The sequence below is a fragment of the Athene cunicularia genome, assembly GCF_003259725.1.
Source record: "Athene cunicularia isolate RWA chromosome 18 unlocalized genomic scaffold, athCun1 chr18_part1, whole genome shotgun sequence".
NCBI lineage: Eukaryota > Metazoa > Chordata > Aves > Strigiformes > Strigidae > Athene > Athene cunicularia.
In genome coordinates this window covers 1169265-1194731 of record NW_020799123.1, presented here as the reverse complement: position 1 = coordinate 1194731, position 25467 = coordinate 1169265, and the positions used below count along the sequence as shown (strand labels likewise).

The following is a 25467-nucleotide window of genomic DNA, read 5'->3' as shown; positions in this document are numbered from 1 at the left end:
GGGAAGGAGACCGGCCTGGCTAAACAGGGACCTTTGGCTGGATCTCAAGAACAAAAGGAGAATCTATTGCCTTTGGAAGAGGGGCCAGGTCTTTCATGAAGACTATGAAGATGTAGTAAGTTATGCAGGGAGAACATTAGGACAGCCAACACATAGCTAGAGCTCAACTTGGCTACAGCTGTTAAGGATAATAAAAAATTTCTATAAATCTGTTAACAGCAAAAGGAGGATTATGGAAAATCTCCCTCCTTTACTAGATGCAGAGGGGAACATGGTAACTAAGGATGAGAAAAAGGCTGAGGTGCTCAACACCTACTTTGCCTCAGTGTTTAGCAGTGGAACTGGCTGTTCCCTGGACACCCAGCCCCAGGAGCTGGGAGATGGGGAGGGGAAGCAGACTGAGGTCAGCACAGTTGAAGAGGAGGTGGTCAGAGACCTGCTGCACCACTCGGATGCACACACATCTGTGGGAGCGGGTGGGTTACACCCAAGGGTGCTGAGGGAGTCAGCAGATGTGCTCGCCAAGCCGCTGCCCATGATTTACCTGGAGTCATGGCTGATTGGAGAGGTCCCATTGGACTGGAGGGTGGAAAATATGACACCCATCTACAAGAGAGGCAGAAAGGAGGATCCAGGGAACTACAGACCTGTCAGTGTGACCTCGGTGTCAGGGAAGGTGATGGAGCAGGTCATCTCGGGTGCAATTACGTCATCTAATGTACAGCCAGGGGATCAGGCCCAGTCAGCATGGGGTTGTGAAAGGCAGGTCCTGCCTGACAAACCTGATCTCCTTCTACAACAGGGCAACCTGCTCATTGGATGAGGGAAAGGTTGTGAATGTTGTCTACCTTGACTTTAGTAAGGCCTTTGACACCATTTCCCACAGCAATCTCCTGGCGAAACTGTCTGCTCATGCTTGGATGATCGCACGCTTCGCTGGGTAAAAAAACTGGCTGGATGGCCAGACCCAGAGAGTTGTGGTGAATGGAGTTAAATCCAGTTGGTGGCCGGTCACGAGTGGTGCCCCCCAGGGGCAACGGAGCTGGGGCAGGGTCTGGAGCACAGGTCTGCTGGGGAGCAGCTGAGGGAACTGGGGGGGTTCAGTCTGGAGAAGAGGAGGCTGAGGGGAGACCTCCTGGCCCTCTGCAACTCCCTGACAGGAGGGGGCAGAGAGGGGGGATGAGTCTCTGGAGCCAAGGAGCCAGCGCCAGGCCCCGAGGGAATGGCCTCAAGCTGCCCAGGGCAGGGTCAGGCTGGCTCTGAGGAAGGATTTCTGTGCAGAAGGGGCTGTTGGGCATTGGAATGGGCTTCCCAGGGCAGGGGGGGGAGTCCCCATCCCTGGAGGGGTTGAAGAGTCGGGCTGAGCCAGCGCTGAGGGATCGGGGGGAGTTGGGAACGGTCAGTGTTAGGTTAATGGTTGGACTAGATGATCTTTAAGGTCTTTTCCAATCTAGATGATTCTGAGATCTCAGGGGACACTACTCTGCAGCCAAGGAAGCCTCAAAAGTAACACAGCTCAAGCAGTTCAGAAAAGTCACTCACACAGAGCAGGCAGATACAACATAGGAAGACAGCTGTGTCTTTGTACAGCCACCAGAGTCCAAGAGGGATGTGCTGACATATTTCAAAAAGCACTAGACAACCTTACTTGGGCAACAGAGTGAAACTACACCTTTGTCCCTGGAAGGGGGAGATGGACAGGCCTCTGACCTCCCCAGCTTTGAATTAACCTCAATATCCTCACACACTTGAATCTGAGCATCTTAAACTGAAACCAAATCCCGCCTTAGACATGCACAGGGCTGATGTCTGGCAACAGGACAGTCATCTCGGAGTGCTTTCACCTCCAGTGAATAAGGCGCTCCAGAAACACAGTTACTCTGAGCTCTTCTCCATGTTTCCATGAGGATGAGCTGAACTTGAATTCCACACAGAAATGCCCATCTTTCTCTGCTAAGGGAGAGGACATGACTAACCAAGAAAAAAGGAATCCTCAGATCATTTCAATTAGTCAGGACAAACATGAACAGTGCTTGACAAAGTCAACCCACCTGCCTGCCTGTTGAGCCTTCTGGTCCTGGGTCTGTAGGTCATTCGTTTTTCCCTTTAATTTCCCCAGTAGTTTTATTTGTCTAGTCAAACCCCTCTGGCATTTTGCCATCATTTGGGGTGAACACCTGCAGTCACCTTCAGCTGAACCCTTATACCAGTCAACACACAGACATCAGCCTGATCAGCTCAGGCCTGGTGGCAACAGGTATTGGGTGCAGAAGGAAAAACATAAAGGCAAGAAGTACCCATATCTGTCTGCTGACGGGAATTATTGCTGATTTGTATGGGGGCAGTCTTCCTTGTCCTGTGCAACACTCACGGGCATACCAGGTCCAAACTCATTCATTCTTCATTAGTTGCAGCAATTAAGATACAGGTTCTTGAAGTGTTTTGTAATGAGAAAATTAGCATAAGACTCTTTGTCGTAAGAGCTGTCAGGCAGTTTTGACAAAGAGAATCAAGCTCAGCTTGTAAGGCCCTACTTAAATGTTTACATACAGTATTAAAACCTAACATAGTACTATAATAACAGAGCCACTGGACAGGTTACAATGGGTCCATGTTTAACCACCTGTGCAGAGCCAGCAGTATCACAGGACAGTGGCAACAAGTCCAGGGGTTGACTCCTCCACAGCTGCAATTTGCATATGGGTTGTGCTTTTAACAGTTATGATCAGCTGCTTGCATAATTACAGAATAGCTGGTAAAACAGCAGTCCCCAAATGCCTTTTATATATGCAGCTATTATGTACTCGGTCTTTGATTGTTTGTCTGGAATTAAAAGGAATTTGAAAAAGGCATTACGCACTTACTTACAAGCCTTGCATCCACCAGTTCATCATCTTTCCACAGGCTAAGGAAACTCAGATGGTCCTTATTTTTTTTTGGGGGGGTGTTCCCCTTTTTTTCTTTTTTTTTTTCCCCCAGATCATCACATCAAGGGTCATGGACCAGATGGGTAGACTGCAAGTTGGGCAGAGATCTAGCTGGACCACCAGGCTGAAAGGTCTAACTGGAAGCCAACTACAATGTTCCTCAGGGATTGGTACCAAGACAATACTGTTTAATGTCTTCCTCCATGACCCGAGCAGCGGACTCTTGGCAGGTCTGCAGGTTATGCTGACCAAGCAGAGAGGTTATTAAACCAAAGGGAGGGAGTTTGACACCTGCAGAAAAGCTGTGTGAGGTTCAATCCACTTTTGGGTCCCCCAGTACAAGACAGACATTAATGTCATGGAGCAAGTTCAGTGGAAGCCACAAAGATCTTGAAGTAGTGGAACAGAGGATATACAAGGAAAAGCTGGGAGAAATGGGTTTGTTCAGCCTGGGAAAAAGGTGAAGGGGAATCTACTGCTGTCTACAACTACCTAATGAGGAGTCATAGAGAAAACCAAGACTTTTTTTTTTTTTAAGGTGCATAGCAAAAGGACAAGAGACAATAAACACAAATTGCAGCAAGGGAAGTTCCAATTGAACTAAAAATATATAAACTTCACCGTAGAGTGGATTCAGCAGTGCAACAAGGGCCAGGGAGGCTATGGGAACTCCAGCCCTGGCAACATTCAAAACTTGTCTGATCAGCCTAACTTTGAACTTGGCACCACTTGAGCAGGGGGTTGGACAAGAGAGCTCAAGCCTAATTATTAATTTATGAATGTTAATGAATGCAACACATAGAAAAGCATTCCCAGAGTCCAGAGCTTCTTTCACACTCTATAAAAAAAAAAAAAAAAAAAGTGTTTCAGCAGAGCCAAACATGAAATCAGGAGATCTCAAAACCTCAAGATTATTTAAGGTATGGAAATAATCAGGAATGAATACCAACATGTAAGGAAGGACTTAAAGAAAAATTGAACTACAATTTAAATTATGAGACCCAGGAGCCAGACTCCCCCACTCCTGCAGCATGTGATAAATGAAAAGCAATCTGAGTTCCTGTTACTGCTCCTCCCCCCTCGCCTAACATCTAGATCTGGCAGGACATTTTCTAATAACCCACAACCATAGCATCTTTCAAGCAGATGACAGATAATACTAAAGCTTCCCATTGAAATGTTTCTTTTGTCTCCGCCTTTCACAGATTAACTAGAAGCCAGCATTTAACATGACCCACATCTAATGTCAAAGGCTGCTGATGTTTAGCTGAGCACAAGTGACAGGTCCGATTCCTTCTTGACACAATGGAGTTATCAACTTTTTCAAGGTCCTGTTCTTGGATTTCCCATTGCCTGTCATTACATCAGCTCTTGTATGATGGACTAGACCACAAGGCACTGAACTTTCAGCACCTGCTTTTTAAAACAGATGTTAATAAGGACAGCAACAAATTACAAACTGGGGTTTTACAACAGGTTATGATGTTTCAAACTCCTTGATTTGTCCGCTGAGAATTTTCTCAAACTTTATTAATCAGCCTTAAAAGGTGCTTTGAATAGTAATATCTACTTCTTCAAAGCATGAGATTTCTGGGAAAAAAAAAAAAAAAAAAGAAAAAAAAAATCTCCACTGTTGGAAGAAAACCTTTCTAAAGCTGAACAACTTGTCCTTGGTACAGAACTGGCTCCAGTGGTAATTCAGTTTCAGCAACTAAGTCCAAGCTGCATTTGATTTATTTATCAACTCTTTAAATGCCAACCTTCATGCACTCACTGAACACCTGACCATCAAGAAGCTACAAGAACATGCCAGGATAGGCCAACAAGCTCTACTGGCTCTAGGCAGAGCAGTTGAACTAGATACTGCTCTCCTATCTTCAAGGGCAGTAACCCACTAAGTATCCACCACCTGCTTCAGTGCAATGAAATAATTTCCCTTGTATAGCGGACAGTGACATTTACACGTGTGGAACTGAGGCTCACAAAGTCAAGCCCAGCTCCATTACACTCACCAACAGTCACTTTAAGCACCAAAGGCAGAAAACCAAAGCTCTCTTTAATTTGGTCCTTCCTACAGCCAGAAGGCATTTCAACCCACCCAAAACCTTCACCTCCTTCTGGAACAATTCATTCCTCCCCATTGACCACAGGAGGCTGGCAAGTAAATAAGTTTCTAACTGATGTTCCTCAAAGTCATGGGTGATGGCTCTGAAAAACATTCAAAACCAATCAGGAATTAGGCAATGTGCCAAAGGGCACTCAGGGGACATACATGCTAAGCGGGAAACTGCATTTTGTTCCCCAAGACTAGCTGGGCCAGAACACAGGTCCACAACCTCCCATGTCATCAGGGCAAGCTCCAAGTGCCAGAGGACAGCAACTGCACTTACTTGGAAGATATTGGAGAAGTCCCTCAGGTTGAAAATGTAGTGGAACTTGATAGCTGTTGGCAGGAAAGTAGCAGCTACTTTCTGATGCAGTCCCAGGGCAAGGGCAATAAGCTGCTGAGCTGATTTTTGCACAGCCCCTGAGAAATTCCCACTAGTCAGGTGCTGCATTAAAATGGTGCTGTATATCCTGGACAAGGCATCCTGACCAGGAATGGAGAGAGCAAAGACGCAGAAGTGACGCTGAGAAAGAGAAAGGAAGACATGGAAAGGTCAGAGAGATGGGCAACCACCTCTTAAGCAAAACGCCTTTGGGGACTTGATGTGACTGGACACAGTGCTAGATAATCTCATCTAGGCTCCCTCTCCCATAAAAGGTTTGACTAGATGACCTTTCAAGGTCCATTCCCAGCTGGGATGTTCTATGATTCTATGACTTGTAATCCACCTGAACAAGGCTATTTCCCTCTCCCAGTTTCCCAGCAGAAGACAGGTGGCAAGTGACATCATTCTGTTCACCAAACTGCATTTCACAACTGCTACACTGGAAGTTCAGTCCATTGAAGAGCTGAAGGGCTCTGAAAGTCCCACTGACCTCTAATAAAACCCAGCCGCTCTCTGTTAGGAACAGACCCTGGAAGGTACCATCTCCCAGAAGACCCCTTTATTGATTTGGAACTTAGAGAGGAGATACCCATGTATGGCCACAGGATGCTTCACTTTAACACAACAGCTTCCTAAAGAGGAACCAGGGCCTGGGCTGACTCTGGTCATGAGGTTTCTCCATGAGGGAATGAATTTTGCTCTCTGCTATCCAGGCTCCCCAAGAGCTGGCAGGTCCCTGCCTGCAGCGCTATGAGCAGGGTCTGTCCCTGTGGCAGCCGCCCCACCGAGTTACAGCTGCTCTTGCACAGGCATGCACTCAGGGTATTTCTCCACTACTGCTCACATGCCAAGCTTCATCCTGCAGCATGGAAAATACCTGTCTTGGAGCCGGGAAAGGCACCGTCCCTCTGCCATTTATCCCCCTCGGATGCCAACAGGACCTGCTCGGTGGTTTTCATCTGCAGGTACAGGGAACAGCCAGGCTGCCCCTGACCAAGCTCTGCCACCGCAGCCTCTAGGCTTGCAGAAAGGGTAAGTTATGTCAGAGCTGTTAATAACCAGGTCTATCACCCATGTTGAGCCTCACAGCTCCCAGAAAACAAGCCCCGAGGTTTAAGATCTCTTCTCAAATCCATACTTCTGTTACCATCGACACTTGAACTGCTGTTGGGTTTTCAGGGTTTTTTTTGCGGGGGAGGTCTGTTTCTTTAAGTTTCCCACACACACCTCTTTTTATTGAGAATATACTTCCAACTCTATCAGAAAATTTTAGAAACCAAAAGGCTTTAATGAACTATGTTCCAGAGGTAAATATTAGCTACATGAAGGCAAAATCTGTCTGCATGAACCAGAAGGCTGCCCTGAAAGTATTTGTTAAGCTGGCAGGCAACTTGTGACTTCTTCCTCCAACTGAGCAGCAGAATGCGAGGAAAAACAAACAAGGGAATAAGGGAGCAAGTCTGCTGCTTTGCCATTAGGAATTACAGTTATTCAACAGATTCATGCCACTTCTACTGAAAAAATGACAGCACGATCTGCCAGTGGTTCTCCTCTAGCCTCATGCTTAAATAATCCACCCAAAAATAAAACCAGCGATATGGCTACTATAGCCCAGGGCTTTACCTGCAGACGAGGGTTGATTGTGAAACTCCCCACCGTCGGGTTCATGCACAACACGTACTGCACATTCATGATCTCCTTCAGTGACAGCTTGGTTCTGTCGTACCTTCGAGCAAAACAGAAGCAGCGGCACCATGACCACAGACTGAGAGCAACAGCCACTGCCTCTCCCTCGGCACATATCCATGGGCTGACAATGGTCACACGTCTTCAGGGGGGACAAATTCTGCACCTCGCCAGGGCAGGGGCCCAGGTTTGCCTGCATGTCTGTATATGGCCTGGCACACATAAGTCCTGCTCTTGGTGAAAATCCTTCAGCTTCAACAACCTGGAGCTAATATTTCTATCAGCTAGCACTGACAAGTCATACCTGTAACTTGCATAAAAATTGCAGAAAACCTCAGGAGTGTCTCTGGTTTGAACCAGTCTGGGACAGGGGCAAGCAGGCTGCCTGCTGCCAGAGGCAGCTGCCCACCTGCTGCCTGCCTGCATGGGAAGGATGGGGAGTCTGCTGATGGAGCCAGGGTGCAGCCCCAGGAGCAGACCCGACAGGGTTACTGCTGAGGCCACGGCAGCCCAAGAGTTTTGCAAGCTTTGCCCATCTCACTCCTCACCCTTCCTGGAGTGAGCTGCAGCCCCACCAGTCTGCAAGAGGAAGCACCAAGTGTGCAGCACCCTGATGTGTGCTGCCATGAGCAGGGGCAGAGCCTGGATGTGCCTGGGAGGGGACACACGGCATGCTGCACCCCCCAGGCCTTCAATGCTCCCATGCAACTAGTAGAGTCCTCATTTTGCCCGACTTCTCTGGCATCCACAACTCAAAATTTCCGTCTCCATACTTGGGAAGGTTTTGGCCAAGCTCAGTCATGCATGCAGCTGAGGAGACTGGAAATTGCTTCAAGTCCCTGCCCTGTATTCCCCTAGGGAGAGCTGCAAATACTCCTGTTCCATGCAGTGCTGCTGGCTACAGCGTAAAATGCACCTATCTCCTTTCAAAACACTCTCACTGTTTTTCCTTCAAATTACCTCTACTAGAAAATGCTTGTTTGCTGCTGCCTGACTGAAAACAATATTACATGCTCACAGCAGGGGCCAAATCCATGGCCCTCCTCCACTCTCAGCATCGCAGAGCATGAAGGCTGAGGATAGCGCTCCCCTTGCAGGCTTTGCCCTGGGACCACAGTCACAAGCCACAGCAAGAGCAGGGCAAAGCCCCCCTCAACCCGCCTATGAGCAAGTGAGTTTGTTTGCTGGGGACAGGGGAAACCCCAAGGGTGCACAATGCTCAGTTCACCCAAAGCCTCCCAGCAAGCTCCAGCCCAGCGGGATGCGATGGCAAACACAGGGTGAGACGAAGGAACTCCACTTTGATTTCCTGTCCAACCCCATCCCCAGAACTGGAGCCGAACAAAAAGGTCTCAGACGACCAAGGCTGAGCAGCCTCCTACCAGTGTCCGTAGTCCAGGTGCTGCCTGATCAGCGTATGGGGTTGCACCGTCCCGTAAGCGTCCACTTCAGGCATGTTCAGATCATCGATGAAGTACACAAGCTTCTTGGTACCTGGAGGGCCGTAATTTCTGCCAGCCTTTTTATCCAGAGGCTTCTCAAGCACACCTGTACAGAGGCAGAGGTGCAAAGCTAAGCTGCAAAATAAAAACAATTTCTCTACCCAGCTTGATGCCATGCTGTGTGTAGCTACAGCAGCCCAGGAGGAGCAGAGCTATGCACAGGAGAGGCAGGACTCATCTCACAGCACAGGGGGAAGTGCCTGCTCCCCTTCAGCTGACATCTGGGCTGTTTATTGCTTTTTGGTGAGGAAGAGTTGGTCTCAGCACAGGATGCTGCTCACCAGGACAGTGGCTGTCTCCAAGCTGCAGCTATAGAGCAGCTGGGAGCACTGCATGGAGCTGGCAGGGACCCTTGGGCAGCTTTTTGGTCTGACTTGACCCAAATCGGAAAGCTCTAAATTCCTTCTTTCAAACACAATATGGCAAACTAACAGTCTGCTACAAAACAGGCCTACTTCAGAGCAAACAAAAGATTTTCACACAAGATAAAGCCTTTGAATCCTTATGCATAATTTTTTAAACTACATCTTGCTTGCTGAGGTTATTTTGATCTGTACAACAGAGCAGAGAATATCCTCTGCTGCTTGTCCCAGCAATACAGCAACTTCACCATTAACACGGGCAGTAGTGGCTGGGTACTAGGAAGGAACAAGGGAGATGCTGTGAGCCCATGAGCAAAGCTGATTTTCTCAATGTAAGTGGATTTACCTCTGTTAGACAAAAGAATAAGGCGATTTTGGGGCCAAATTCCTGAACATCTTCAGAACAATCAAAATAGTATTTTTTATTTAAATGCACCAAATACCCACAAATTCCCTGATACCCTCCCCAGCATTATCCAAACCTCCAGATAATGCAACAAGACTCAATTCCAACACAAGCTGTCAAATTACCACCTTGCTTTAAGTAGGGTCATACATGAGCAAGGGAAAACATGGAGAGAAGAGTTTCTCATTTCAAAGCTTTGGAAGATTTTAATTTGTTTTAGTGGAAGGTTGAGGTTGTGTGTTGCTCTAGATTATAAGATATGGGGAATATTTATCACGCTGGGCTGATATTTAATAAAAATCACCCCACAGTGCTGCACATAATGTTTTACAGGTTATTGATTCCTTTGACTGTAGTCCAAGCAACCTTTACTGCCTCAGTAAGTGGAAAAGCAAACAGAAGCAGCTCTCCTCTGGCCAGATCCTGGGATGGATTTTCTGCCATGTGCCTACTTGGAGAGCATCCTCAGTCTCAGGGACTCACTGCTCTCCTGAAGATGGAACCAGAATTTGTTTCATTTACACAGTTTTGGGCTGTCAACAGACCTATAAAGTGCTGTGGAGCAGCATGGTAAGTAGCAATTCTTTGTAATTAGGGAAGACTGGCAAATGGGACTGGGAATTTTTATAAAAATCTCCTTGTGAAAATGTACACTTAAGCCATTCATTATCATGTACAAAAGTTATTAAGGAAGATTTATATTATGTTTCTTTCAGACCACAAGTCTTTTAAAACACCATTTTTTTTACTGCTTCAGTGCACTGCAGACAGCTTGTCCTTCCCACTACTCAAAATTCAGCTGATTTCTTGTCATAGACAGTTGCTGCACAAAGGAATGAATTGTCCTAAGAAAAATGATGAATCTTCCCTCAGTGGAGTCTCTCTCCCCATTCAGTAAAACCACAATATTTGAAATTTCTAGTAGCAAGTTAAATTAAGTGTTGCAAAAAGCATTTAATTTAAATTTAATTAGTCCTTAATTAACATATAAAATCAGCCCTTTTTGAGGTTAAACAAGTATGCGGGATATTTGTCACACTGAAATGCAATTACTGGGGATCAAGTGACATCTTTGTGAAAGTTGCATTTTAATTCAAAGCTGTATCTCACAATAATAAAGAGTCCATGTCTCTTCCTCTGAGATCCTGACATACTCAAATTAGCACCTGAAAGAAACAGTAACTGCAGAGGAGACTTAGCAAGTGTGACTCCTTGTTTTGCCAATTATTAGGACTAGCATAAAGGACACAGCCAGCAGAAAGATGAACCAATAACCAAACTGTATTTGATACAAAAGGGTCAGTACGTGGGTGAGCACTGGGAGTACAAACAAGTCAGGTTATACACAATCAACATCAATCCCACTGACCCCAACAACGGGTGGGATAAATGGTGACATGCAGTCTCCCATAGAAGGGATGGAAGACAACCAAGTCAACAAGCCAAACACATAAGACCAAGGAAGCCACACACTGAATCTCTACACAGCCCACATTTACAAAAGCCAGAGCTGACTGGAGCCCAGTCCCAGGCAGGCGGGAGGTCCTTCCCCAACAGGGAACTCTGCACAGGGCACCCACATCACAGACAGACACTGCCCCTCCTGCAATGGTCCCAGCTGTTATCCCTCAGTGGGACACCTGACCTTGGGTTACTCAGTGTGGGACACCTGGGGCTCATTTCCCCAATGGCTTTCCCTGCCAGGCCCGGGGGGGAAGCCTAAAGGCAAACTCACCCCCCTTTGGGAAGGGCTGTGGGAATCACCCACATGTCAACCTTAATTTGGGGCTTGGGGTTGAAACCCCAGTATTTCACTCCTCTTGCCTGCTGTTGGTCAAGGGCAGGGGGGAACCCAAAACAAACAAACCAATTAATTACAATTTTCCTAAGGCAGATCTGGAGGGGAAAGGTGCTGAATGACAGAAGCCAGGGCTACATCTGGCAAAGAAGCAAGGAGGAGCAGAGGTCCAAAAGGGCACAAAGAGAGCAGCAGACTAAGGTCCAGGGCAATGAACTCAGACAGGAACAAATGCCACAGAAAGTGGCAGTCAGTCACAATACACCAAAGAAAATCCCAGAACCGGCCCCAGGCTTGGACAGAGAGTGTCTGGTTCCTTTTAACCTCTATGCACATGGCACTTCTGTAAACCACAGGGCCCTCAAGGATGGTTTGAACCACATACCTGTACTTCCCCTAAAGGGTGACGACTCTGCACCTTATGAATCTCTGCACCAACAGACACTTTGTCTAAGAAATGACTGGCTTTCAGGTTAGGCTCTTTTTTAAGTTTAAAAAAAAAAAAAAGTCCAAAACTGCTTTGTATCCATGTTTTTCAAATTTAAAGAAGTGTCTGTTGGGGGGAAAAAAAAAAAGCCAACTGACAAACTACACAAAAAGGGACAAATTAACTCTAAAAAATGAGCAGTAAGGAACCAGGCCAAGCAGTATAAATCATGCTTCCCAATGCAAATCTCACAGCCACATCTTCATCCACATGCAAGATGACTTGCTCCTCTCTGCAGAGGAAGAAAGTTGCCATATCAGCTCATAGCTCACAGCCAGAGTAAATAGGGACACACTGCCAGGTCTGCCTATATAAATATCAACACCTGCACACTCTCGCTCATCCAGATGGAGACAAATGAGTGCACATTCCCCCACCCAGGCAGCTGGGCAGACAGACAGCTCAGCCCATTTACCAGCTCAAGGGCATTTCACAGAGACCCCCCCCCACTGGGGGACAGGGAAAAGGGGCACCTAGGAGGAAATAAGGGAGGCTATAGCCATCGCACCACTCAGGGCTGCAAGACTGGCCAAAAGGTGAGATTTTACCCTTATTTTGCTTGAAGGACATGTAACCCAAATAATTTGCATTCACATTGTGGGCAGAGGCACAGGAACCACCCTGTGGGGCGCACAGGTATGGGCAGAACCTGGGAGCATAGGCACCAGCAAGACCAGAAACTCTTCAAACCTGCCTCAGAAAGATGATGTGGTCCCACGATGTGGCTCCAGGCTACACAGCATGGCCTGAGCCTGTGTTGTTATCTCTCTACAAGTGGATCGGTCCCAGAGGGCAAATTTAAGCTCTAACACCTTTCTTAAAACATTTGAAGTGTTGGGAACCTGGCAGAGCATGGACGAAGGCCCAGACACTCCCTGCCTTTGGCATCGCTCTGGGCTGTGAGCACGTCCCCACCTAGCACCACTTGGCCAGGAGCAAGCCAGATGGTGAAGGTTAAATCTCACTGATGCTTCACAGATGGTGGTCCCATACAGGGCTGGGGGACTAGAAGGATTTTGGGACATTTGGGTCCAACCAAACTACATAAAGGAAACACTTTGTTTTATGGTGATTCACAGCTATTATTCAGCTCAAAAAACCCAGGGTTTTTTAATATATACATGTAAAAAATTATTTTCTCCCATGTTAGGTTAACTCAAAGTGAAAACACCATTCCAAAATGAGGCACTTTTCAAGAATTGCCTTGTTTCTCTTTTGCCTCTAAAGAGACTATACAACAAAACTGACCTTACCTTGGTGTCAAACTTCATTTTTCACTGATGTGACAAAATCCTCAGCAATATTCTAATGGACTTGCCCCCAGGGCCAGAAATTCTCAGGGGCTCTGAGCCCCCCAAGGTCAGCAAGTCTTGTGCCCCCTTGTGATGCAGGACCTTCTCCATGAGAGGATGTTGGGCTGCAGCAGGACACAGAGGACAGCACCAGGAACCAGCATCCCTGACTTACAGCCTGCACATATCCATTAGCACCATCCTTGCTGCTAACTGGGATGCAATTCCCATCACTGTGTCCTGAGGACAGTTTGGATCCGAGCCAAGAAACCCATCCTATTCAGCATGGTCTTAAATTCAAGCATATTAAAGACACACCTCAAGTCAAGTACAAGCTGTGTGCCGTACACAACAGATTGAAGCATGTTCATGGCACAGCCCTGAACTAGAGTCATGGTGTTCAGAATTCAAATGCTCATGTTGGAAAACGTAATCTTGCACAAAACCAGGGATCCACTGGCCTGATAGTTTCATAGTGGGATTTAAGAGTCTGTGAGTGTCAGTGCAGGAGCCACAAATGACATTGGCATCTGGCCCACAGGTCTTACCATGAGCAACACAGTGCATGCCCCACTCCAAATCCTGCCAAACATCCTGGGAATTGGGTAACCTGTCAGGCAGAAGTCCTGTGACTCCTCCATTGCTTTACCTTGCAGCATGGCAGAGGTGGTGTAGTAGTTAAATGGGACCTTCTTCACCACATATGCATCCGTGTCCAGCGAGGAGAGCTTGTCCCCCACCAGCACAGACTTCCCTGTGCCAGCATTGCCCACCAGCATCACCGGGCGCTGGCGTTCCAGGAGCCTGTCCATGAAGTACCGCACACGGACTGTCTCAGCGGTGGGAACCAGGCAAGCCTGAGAGGGGCATAAGGAGCAGGTGAGTGTCCCCATCCCTGCCACAACCCCACAACCATGTTCTGAGGAGAAGTAAAATTGGGAGAGGCAGGAATGAGCAAGGTGACCCCAGTTTCTAGATTGCACTAGGAAGGAGCGATCAACTGTTGCCAACCATTAAAATCAAACTGTCTGTACAGATGAAACCATGACAGCTAGATGCTGGGAGCAACATCTGGTTCTCCCCACAAACACACATTTTGCTAAAATGGTAACAATTTTTACAAGTTATCTGCTCGCTGTGGCACTTAGGAAAGTGTAGCTGGCAAATGCAATTCATTACCTGCAGAAACTCTCATGTTTTTGTCCAAATCATAAAAACATCTCTATTTTCAGCCATGCAGAATAACAACATGGCATCTCGGGGACTTTGTCACTACATTGTCTCACATCCCACTTCTCTCTGCAGGCCAAATGTACCCCCATCCTGGGTGAGGTGCCAGCTCCTGGGTCACTGGGGTGGCTCTGCAACTGCCCCTCATGTACATCACTTTTATTTGGAAGATGGATGGAGGATTTGTCTTCACAGTCTAAGTACATTAAAGAAAGATGGGTAATTTAGCCACATCTCACAGGAATGCTATCCTTATTATGAAATGCTTGACCTTTAATGAGAATTCATTGAAATGCTCACATACAGTCACTAAAATGCCCGTACTCCTTCCAAACAAAAAACATGCAAGCTTCACATACCTGTAATGGCATTTCTGGATCAAATTCAAACTGGGGAATAAGTTTAGACCAAGGCTCAAACTTCTTTGTTTCTGGATCAATGTAAAAGTCAAAGACTGTGCCCTGAGAGGGAAACTTGATAGTCTTGAATTCTGTCACCCACCACTTGCTGAACTCCACTCTGTAGTCCACAAGCTGTAAAACAAAAAGTGGATAAAAGATGCTAATCCAGAGTAATAAATTAGTGATGGAGAATGTTACCTATCCCAGTCCACCAGAGTGGGATTAGTCCTTAAAATATATTCCACAGCGTAATGATCTTCTCCTTTCTCCTATTATTAAGCCTAATTTTTCATTTTCTTCATTTCTTCTCATCACTCCTATTTATTCACCTAAATAATTCATCCTCTGTGTTGATCACTCTTGGTATGTCTGAGATTAGATAGATGGATCAATTTGAAAGAGAGAAATACGTGCCTATGTCTAAACAGACCACTTGATTGATTCTTGGTGCCTACTTCTTCCAACAGACAAGGACACAACATCCGTCTACATCTGTGGTCATGGTTAGTCAAAGCATGCATGCTAAAGCCTTTCCTCATAAATCACACCACCCTGTTAATACTTAATTGTTATCTTCTGGCTTCTTTTCAAGCCACAATGTTTTGGAGAAGAAAGACTGCAGACACCAGTGTACCAAAGCACCAGAGAGGGACCTGCCACTTTGGCTCTGCTGTATTTCTGCACTGCCATATCGCCCTGGAAGCACCCACTTTCTTGTTTTTCCCCATTATATCCTTCTATGCATGGAGATTTTGGAGCAACTGAATTTTTTCCAAGAGCTGGGATGACAGTTCTGCTTTAGATGCTGGGTCAGGACTTGCAAAATGTGCTTAGTCTCTTCCCCTGCCCCAGGTCTTCTGTATGACATTGGGCCAGTCACTCCATCTGCATGCCTTCCCATGCAGACAACAGGGACTAAAGCCTTCTGCCCTGGGGAGAAGTGGGTAAGGAGGGGAAAAGTGCTGTTAAAAGGATGTCTGTGAAATACCAGATGCATAATTTAGCTAGTTTTAACAGTACAGTTTCTTCCTGCGGCATCTTCTGGTCTCCCCTCCACATAGCCATTCGACGTGCTTTCCTAGGCCAGAAGCCCACATGGGCCAGCTAACACATTGCCCATAGACTGCTCAGCCTCCATCAGGAAACCTGGGTTTGAAGCTGAACTGAACTGAGTGTCCTCTGTACTGTCCTACATCCATCAAAAGACCAGAGGATTTGAAAAACCGGTTATTAGTATCCACGATTTTGCAGTCTGGTGATATTCAGAGAGGTGGAATAACTGTAATTCTCTTCTGCTGTTGTTACAACTCCTCAGCGCCAGCAACAGAGTAGCCTGCAGTGGAGAGGGATGTGCATCACTGCTAAAAGCTTTCTCACAAGGGTGCCCTTACCCCTGCACAGGCAAACTGCCTGCAGCTGCATTGTGATGGGCTGCCCGCCCTCACTAACAGAGCAGTTAAGTGGAGCTGCTCCAGCCCTGGCTCTATTGCCAGAACAGTGTCAAACTCAAACTGCCTCCTTAATAAAAACCCCATATGGATTTCTGCTAATTTCAGAGCCTGGAAATGGCAAATCTATCATCTGTTTTTATGCAGGGGCCCCGCTACCCACCAACAAGCACAGAGTAGTGGGAAGCCTTCCAGACTGTTTCTTCTGACATTTCGTCAGCAAAAGGTCAGCATGAAGGGCACCTTCAATGGAGAGCAATAAATAGATTTTATATTGGATTATTTTTCATCAGGTTTCCCCTCACTCAGACTGCTGTATCCTCACACTCTCATCTTTGACATTTACAGAGCATCACAGGTAGCAATGCACAGTCCAGCCTCAAAGTCAAACCTCCCAGAGGGATGCTGTGCCCATGCAGCACAGCTCCTCCTGCAACCCGCACAGCAGCCCAGCAAAAACAAGCTGCGCCAAGACCCCACTCCCTGGGGAGCTGGCGGACAGCAGTCAGCAGCCTGCCATGCCAGGGAATGACTCTGCTACGGCACAGGGAACGCACTGTCCATCTGCCGTGCGACTGCACTCCAGCTGACTTGCTTGAGGAACTATAAGCTCCTATAATTAGAGAGCAGCTTGTACTGCTGAAGCAAGGACAAGCAGTGCTTCCCAGGCTTTTCTGTGTTTTTTTTTAAGTCACCCCGCACTGACAACACTAAGGCTGAGTATTTCCTAGCTGGCACATAGGAAATTGAGGGTTAAGTCCTCCACAAGGACTGAGAAATCTGGTCTTGCACAGGTCATTTGATGGCCACGAGGCTTGATGGCACCAAGTGAACACCTAGCTGTGCTTGACCTGTGCTCTTTATCACTTTTTGAAACATCTGCTCCTTGGCACGCAGCAAATGTGGAGAGTCCAGCAGATGTTGTTGGTCTAGCATTGAGACACATGGAAAAAACATGAAGAGACCTCAGTGAGCACTTGAGCAGTCTCTGAGAACATCAGTGCCACCACCAAATCTGGGGAAGGATCTCCAGTGTCGGGTCCATGGAGAGACCTTTCACATAGTCCAGACAATACAGAACTTGACTCAAGCCCACTGGAGACCAGATATGGATCTCTGAGCCCTCAACAGCAGTGTCCTATCACTGGGCAGATCCACACATCAGAATGACATGCCTTAGACCTGATGACAAGGTATCTTCTGACTAGGAGATGCAAGCACCTGACAGGTTCCCAGCAGGGATTGGGCAGAACCAAAGTGAAAGCTCCAGCAGATGTCAAACATATTTCCACCTGTAGGCTTTGCAGCTACTCACATTGCTCCCTGTGCCACTTGTTGAAAATTTGGTACTTGAAATCTAGGACTTCAGGTACCACACATGCTCTTAGACCCCTCTACAAGTGCCTCAGGTTTCTCCTGTCTGCCTCTGAACCGGTCACATTAAAAATCTCTAGCCTGCACAGCCGTTAATCTGGAAACTGCAATGCCAAAAGAGGGTGGAAAGCCATCATGCAAACACAGGCACGAAGCCATGGAATGGTGGTGGCCCCAGTGGAGCTCAGCCATGCAGCCAGTAAGTGAGGCAGAAGCAGGGAAAGAGGCAAAAGGAAATGCCCATTTCTCCTCTCCAGTGCACAAGACACCGGGGAGAGACAGACCAGGGAAGTCAAAACCAGCCGCACAACCCTGCTTCCCCCAGGCAAGTCTGGAGAAGATCCTTCCCAAGATGCCTGTTGTTCACATGCTACCACCAAAGCAGCTGTGTTTCAGCCCAGCTGGAAGTGTCAGTACTTCTCCCATGTTTTAAGGACCAGGACCTGAATGGGATCTTGAAAACATGCATTATCAAATGCTGTCCTTGAGAAAACTGGCTTACAATAATATCGGCCATGCAAGAGATCACACCCACCTTGTCTAATGCAAGCTGATGGATTCAGAGGCTGACAGCTGCAATTAATCCATAGGATAGAGTACTGTGGGAAGCAGCAAGGAGAGTAGTACCCTGTCTGCCTCTCAGACATGAGAATACTTTGAATGTCAAAGACACCACTAGTGAACCTTGGCCTGATTAATCCTCCTGGCCCAAGAAGATCTTGGTCTCTAGATTTGGCCCTCCAGCACTACAGCACTACAGTCTTGGGTGTGGACATCCATCCACCAACAGACTGAGTGATCCCAGCATCTCCTGACAGGGACCATCCAACAGCTGGCTGCCCGGAAGGGAGTCGAAGCTGAGTGCCTACAGCCACCAACCCCAACCTTGTCAGCATGCTCCCAGCAGGGCATTTCAAAGAGCAGAGCCACTGTCTACTTCCACTGAAGCAGAAGCACATAATTCCCAAAGCCCATCCTGCCCTGCTGACCACCCCTCTTTCATATGCACTTCCATCAGAAATTGAGGACAGCCAATTCCTGACATCCACCTATGTTTAATAAAAGTCAGTAGTGACAAAGCACCGTTGGTTTGTGCAATGTCTACCTGCGCAGTCAGATGGCTGAAATACTGCTCCACCGGTACATTCACCTGGTAAGTCAGTCTTAATCTGATCACATTATGCACATCCACAGGCCTCTATAAATTAACCTAATGTTTCTCCCCAGTGTAATGTGTCTCCATAAGCAAACATCCTGCTGCCTTTATGGCCCCTCAGCTGGTCTCCTCTGGTGTTACACCCTGGATAACATGGTCTTCTGCACAAGGAATTGTTGCGTTCATGTTTCTAGTTTATCATCACCTATATGAGAGCCCCAGGAATACAGCATTACTGATATAGCGCTGGTTTTGGAAAGTATAAAAAAAGAAAAAAAAAAAAGTCCTGTGTAAAATATGTTGATGTGGCATCTTCCTTCTTACCTGGTCTTGAAACATTGATCCTCCAAAGGCCCAGACAGCAGCAAAGACAAAGTAAAGTTCATAAAGCTCCTTGGGACAGTCAGGAGGTGTGTTCTCCTCCGTCAGGAGGCATTCAAGGAGGTAGCACAACATCTGAACTATACTCTGCTCAGGAATGGGAATAATCTTCTTAAATCTAAGGGATAGAAATTGAAAGCATGGGAGATATAATTGGGTCTAGCAACACAGTCACTCACAACCCAGAAAGGCAAGCTTAGAAATGCTTTTTCAGAATATTAGCATTTTACTTGTCAGCAGTGTGTGTGTCTTATTCCCGGGTACAGCAATAAAGAGAACACCCATTCTCTCTCTCGGACCTGCTGGCACCGGCACATATACAAGTAATAACAGTAATCAGAAGTTTCAAGCATTTTAAAACTTTGATCCTCTTGAAAGAAGTAAAATGGAAGACTTGCTAAAGGCAATGATTTTCTGTGAACACGATGAGTTCAAAAGCGGTCAAATAGAGGAGTAATAAAATAAAACCTTTCATCTTGCCATTTTACATTCGTTTAAGCTACACTTACAGAATTCCAAACTAATGTTGTAGCAGCACTGAAGCCCTCCATAAAGTAATTATAGCTATTTGAAAGGCTGGTTCTACAATTTCTGAATTAAGCAAGCTACCAAAATACTCAGCTCAGGGCTGCCTGAAGCTAATCCCATAGATTTCACAGTCTGACACAACGTTCAGCAAATAGAGTAGGAAATGTCCTACGGACTTTGCTGCCAACAGCTATAACCAGCTTGGTCACCCAGGGAGTAGCTCCCTAACTCCTACCTCCAAAGACCATTACTTTCACTAATGCAGCCCCTTCTGACACTTCCCCATTGTGGTTGACTACTCCCATGCTCAATGTACACTGATATTTTTTTTTTTTTTTTATTTTTCATGAAGGTGCAACTATGGGAAGCAAGCAAATGATGGGAGAACTTCCCTTACTCATTTGTTGGGACTCTACTTTGGCCAGTCCTCACCGCACTATGATTAAGAGAGCTATTTCCATGATGATAAGCAAAAAACATATGACTTCTTTGTGGGCACTGCTTTGAAGCTAACTCAAGCCAAGGAGCACCAGGGCCCTTCCAAATCTCCAAGTTCTTCATGTTTATTGGATTGTTGTCCAACCATGAAACATGCCCAGGCTGGATGCCCACACTGGCTGACTTAATTTTGTTCAAATGGATCAGGAAAGAAATTCAAGAGAGATCTGCCTGTTGAGCAATCTCACCCTCTCCTACAAACACCAACATCCTTCTCATCACCAAGGGTTAGGAAAATAAGTGAGGAGCAGATAAAAGGATCTTTTCTCTGTATCTCCTCCAGCAGTGATCTGAAATCTACTTTACTGAAAAATAACTTGTGGAGTGAACTCAGGTCTAGCCTGACATCTGGAGACTGAAAAGACTCTCTTTAAGATCTCCCAGATTTACTTTCCAAGAGATACAGAACTGATACAAGAAGTACAGGAACAATCACATCAAAATTTGATGAAAACTAGATCTGACCGACAAAGGATGGACAGGAGTGTCAGCTCCCCCACCTCAGCCTGTTGTTTCTCTGAGCTTAAGCCAATGATGCTCAGGTGTCTCAGGGCCAAGGAGGAAACCAGCCACCCATGCCACATGCAGCACAGCGGGTCTGGAGAGCAGCAGGTGTCCCCCTGCCCTTGCCAGCAGAGATACAATCACTCTTCAGATAATACCTTGTTCTGAGGGTGTCCAGGCAAATTGGAAGGTATTTATCAAACAAAATTGTCAGGTTGGCTCTTTCAGACTGGATCTCTCGCTTGTCAATCCAGCTGGTTACTGGGGGATTCCAGCCCAGATCCGATGGGTTGATGTACAGGATCCCTTTAGGCCCAGGGTAAGAGAGAACATACAGTAAGGACAGAGCAGAGACTATTCCTTTCCTCCAGCATAATTTCTCAGCTACACAGCTAAAACCCTGTCAAATATGGCTGGGTGCCCCATTACCTACACCTCCTCCTGCCCAACTGCAGAGTAGAAACATTAACAGTGAAGAGACTTAACTCAGGGAACCAGGGGACACCTTTCATGACTCTGCCCCAAATTCAGAATGTGGTCTTGCCTGAGTCATGTTGTGGCTCTGGGTCCCATATTCCCATGCATAAAACTAGGGGACACCTTCATTCCCTTCTCCCATACTTCACACACTTCTCCAGAAGCTCAGGAGCTCTTTGGGATAGAGGTCCCTCTCCTCATCAAGTCCATACAGGGCTCTGCACTACAGGGACACTCTCTCAGCAAAGCTAAAGCCATGGTTATTCATCAACAGTCAGAGAGCTCTAGGTAAATCTCCAAGATGTTGATAGGTCCCCATACGGGTTTGGGATCAGGATCCTCAGTTTGTCCATGTGCTTCAGGAACAGAAACACTGTCCACCAAAGGCAGCTGTGATCTCAGGTTGGGAACTTTCAAGAGGGACCAAGTTAGCTAAGAAAAGACTGGTTAATGACACTAGATCCTACTGGTCCAACCAAAATCCCAGTGTGAAGCTCAGTCCAGGACTCACCTGCTCTGGACACAGTCGCTGGGGTGGCTGTACGCAGGTGGCTGATCTCAAAGACCAGACGCATTGTTGGGTTCAGAGGGATTCTCTCATTGCTTGCCAGGGTCAGCACCTGCATGTGGCAGACAGACAGACAGACTAAGACCTCCCCAGGAATAGGAAGGAAAAGCATTCAGTACTTTGCACTAAAAGACTTGGTTGCTGTCAGTCCAGTTCCAGCAAAGCAGCTGATTTCTAACAGGTAGCAGAATGATCCTTCTCTCTTCCATGACCCAGAATGAACAACACTCCCTTAGAGTGGGGAAAAAAGCTACAGGATTATGATCCCACTCTGTTTTTAAAGGACCTGAAATTACAACATTTGCGGTTACTGATGAACCCAATTCTCCAGGAAAGGTAAATTCCAATGAAAATATGCTTTGAGCTATTTCCCTCATGCACCATTTTCTTTATGGAATATTCTTTGGTATATCTGAAGAAACACAATTATATTATTTTGGAGGTGTTATTTCAGCATCTGCATTTCTCCTAGGCTGAATCACACCACGCAGTCAAGGAATACCTGTTTATTTAACTTATATTCATTACCTTATTATCATCCATCACAGTATTTAGAGATTCAATCCACATCGGATCAATATCTCCATCTAGTACTATCCACTTGGGACCATCATGTGTGATGTTGGCCAGCTCTCGCATGATTGATGAAAACAGTCCTGGGAGGGTGACAGGAATATGTTGATGAACACTGAAGTTGTCACCTGCTCTAAAAGTTTTCTCTAGCAACTTACTAAAAATTATCCTAATTAATGCTTTCCTCTGAAGCATTCAAAACTCTCTGCATCTGTACATAAATATTACTATATGATATGGGTCTAGTCTACTTTGAAGAAAAATTATCAGCTATCACCACTAAAAATGACTGCAGATCTACACCCAAGCTTCATTCCCACAGACAATTGTAAAAGATAAGAAAAGTGAAGAGCAGATGCTCAGAGGCAAAAGAAGGCATGAATTACACAATCCAGAGAAAACCACCTGAATATGCCTTAATTTTTAATTTTTTGTTGTTGTTGTTGTTGTTGTTGTCTCAAAGTATATCAGGGAAATCAAGATGCATTAAACACTGGGTCATGGCTTTAGTGAGATTGAGGGGAGAACAAGCACAGAATGACATTGAATGACAGAACAAAATGTCAATAAAATCAAGGAGACAGAGAGGATACAGTCTCGAGGGGAGTAAATAATGAATGTTAAGAAGAGAGAAGGCTGGGAATAGAGCAGCAGCACTGCAGAGCAAATGAAAACTCCACAAAACTATTGCTCTCCTCTACATGTGAAAATACCTAGGGAGATGCTGGTCTTCATGAAAAAAAATCAGGAAAACATTAAAAAAAGCCTATCTTCTGGTGAATTGTGACAAGCACACTTTTTTTTCTCCAGGACAAGCTATTTCATTGTGATCCAGGTCAGGAACAGCTAGTGGCGTTATATGACTAAAGACAAAGCTTGTGCACAGCAAATGCAGAATGGCTCACCTGAAACAGGTATCCAATTCTGAGACTGGGCCAGAAAAAATAACACTTCACTGGCTCTGCCTCGACTCAGTTCCTCACTTGGACACATGCCTTGGAAACTGCTCCAACATCATTAGTATCAGAAATGGCTACAGTCTCAGAGCATCAATGCTTCCCTCATATACACCATGACAGCAGAGAGAAAAATGCCTCTCTCCTAACCTTGTGCATCCACACCAGAGAGTCTTGGGATTTAAAGTTTTGGTTCTACAAACGCTTTTAGGTCTCTTGTGGGACCTTCTACCACCTAACATGTATAACCTTTTCAACTCCTTATAATGAAAGGAGTGACAGGATGAAAACAGGAAAAGAAGGGGCTGATCGTAAGGGAACACATCATCTCCTGTTAGGCTGTGATGAAGATTGCCTTGCTGGTCTCTGACAAGAAAGAAAATTTCCGGGAAGGGTTCATGCAGAAAATAACTTGCCTTGAAGTCTCAGGGAGGAGTCCTGTAAACTCCCTTGAAATATTACAGGCTAGAAACCATTGGACAGCCACCTGCAAAATGTCCCTCCTGCAGTTCAGTGCCACCCACAGCCCTCAGCCAGTCTGCAGAGTTCAGGCTGTATCCCACACCTCCCTCTGTCATTTTGATTTAGGGTCCCTAATTACAATTAAAAAGAAATTAACCCTGGCATTGAAGCAAAGCAGGGAGTCGAGAGGGGTTGGTGGCAGAGGCCAGAGGAGGTGGGTGGCAGCTCATCTCCTGGTGGACTTCTGGTCAAGGATGATTTATGGCAATGTCTTCCCTTACCTCCCCCACACCTCCCAAACCAGCTGCACATGTAAATCAGAGCTGCCTTTATGTATTAGTCACAACTGAACATTTTCACTCCAGATTTCTGTAAACTTTCAGTAAGTTTTAAATGCTCATCTTATTTTCCTCAGGAGCAATCAGGATCAACAGACTGGCAAATGCTGGTGTACTACAGAAATTCGGCAGCAATATTAAGTGGAAAAACACCACTTTAAGGCTACTGCATGTGTGCTACCAGCTATGGAAACCTGGGGATGGCACATTTTGGGGGGGTTCTAGTGCATGCCATAGGGCAGAAGGGAACTCTCTTCCATCAGCCATCCCCAAAAAACTGCCTGCCCCATTCAGGAACTGGTAAGTGTTGGTATTAATAAACATGATAATTATTCTTATGGCAACAGGATAAAGCAAGATCATGCTATACTTCCCTTTTGAAGATCAAAAAGCTAAAACATCCTATGTATCCTTTCAACAACAAACTCTCACATGGTTGTGAGCTGCAGACAAGCACCTGGGCTTTTAGACCAGCATACAAATAACCAGTCGTCCTGCTGCTGTTCAGGAAATTAATTAAAAATATCCTTCTTCATCTAAGGATTCAGGCATGAAGAGACATTTACCATCTTTCCATTCTCTTGTTGCCGGGTTAATGATGCCAAAAAGCTCATCATTGGTGACTGCCTTGGGGTTGAGGTCTGTCCAGATGGGACGTCGCTTCATTATCTGGTAAGTCTTGTTCAGGGATCTCATCACCTGAGACTTGCCAGTGCCTGCATTGCCGACCACAAAGACAGAGTGCCGGACACTCAACAGCTCCTCCAGCTGCACCACCTGAGAAAAAACACTCCCAAATTTTAGACAAAGATGTCAAACTGAAGTTGAGATCTCCAAAAGAGCTCACACTGGGCTGCTTCTTTAGAAAGATGTGATCCAGAGACACAAATGGCTTTGACACTGAGTTTGGTCTAGTCACTCATGATGGGTGAAATCCTCAGCTGCAGACAAACCTCTAGCACTATTTACATCTGACAACCATCAACCAATGAGACTCTGCTCTCCAGGGGCCACACTTTCATGACCCTACAAGAGTTGGCCCCTTTGTAAACTCAGGGACTGAACCAGTGCTGGCTTTTGGGGCAGGTGCCACTGCATCAGACAGAGCATAGCTAACCCTGTATTCCATCAAGGTCTGCCTGCCAAGGGGAATACTGTGCAGAGCCCTCTTTGTAGAAGCAAAGATGGTTGAGAGAACCCAAATGATTTGATGGTGGTGTAGATATAGCAGAAGATCGTTTAGTCTTACTTTGAGCACAAAGTTGTCCTCAGCCTGCAGCCGGAGGTCCAGCACAGCCTGCCTCACAAATGACTCAAAATTCAGGTCACGCTTCCGAGGCACATCCAATGCAGGGAAAAGATCCCCAATCAGCCCCATAAACACTGGCACATCATCAGTCACAATCTTGGGGATGTTAAAGTCACGAAGTGAGCGCATCAGAACCTGGTCTTCGGGTCGCTCTGGGTCATCTCGTTTGAGGGAGCCGGCAACAACTAGCACTGACTTGATTGCACGCAAGCCCCAGTCATAGTGATCCTACACAGGGGGATTGGGAAAAAAAGGAGGGATAAGTTTAGGCTTGGTACACCACCATGCAGAGGTAAGAACCAACAGCTCCAA

General features: G+C 46.3%; 1 protein-coding gene across 1 annotated transcript in view; it reads right to left on the bottom strand.

Annotated features, from left to right (window-relative positions):
* The window catches only part of DNAH9 (dynein axonemal heavy chain 9), a 206644-nt gene that overhangs the window by 131799 nt on the left and 49378 nt on the right, over positions 1 to 25467 (bottom strand). Inside the window, exons 31-41 of the mRNA XM_026861253.1 lie at positions 25096 to 25383; positions 24413 to 24623; positions 22046 to 22173; positions 21461 to 21569; positions 20631 to 20778; positions 18886 to 19060; positions 14542 to 14715; positions 13602 to 13809; positions 8488 to 8653; positions 7043 to 7145; positions 5318 to 5557 (exon numbers count right to left, since the gene is read on the bottom strand). Of these exons, the coding sequence (XP_026717054.1) occupies positions 5318 to 5557; positions 7043 to 7145; positions 8488 to 8653; positions 13602 to 13809; positions 14542 to 14715; positions 18886 to 19060; positions 20631 to 20778; positions 21461 to 21569; positions 22046 to 22173; positions 24413 to 24623; positions 25096 to 25383 (1950 nt within the window). The remainder of the gene's footprint in view (positions 1 to 5317; positions 5558 to 7042; positions 7146 to 8487; positions 8654 to 13601; positions 13810 to 14541; positions 14716 to 18885; positions 19061 to 20630; positions 20779 to 21460; positions 21570 to 22045; positions 22174 to 24412; positions 24624 to 25095; positions 25384 to 25467) is intronic.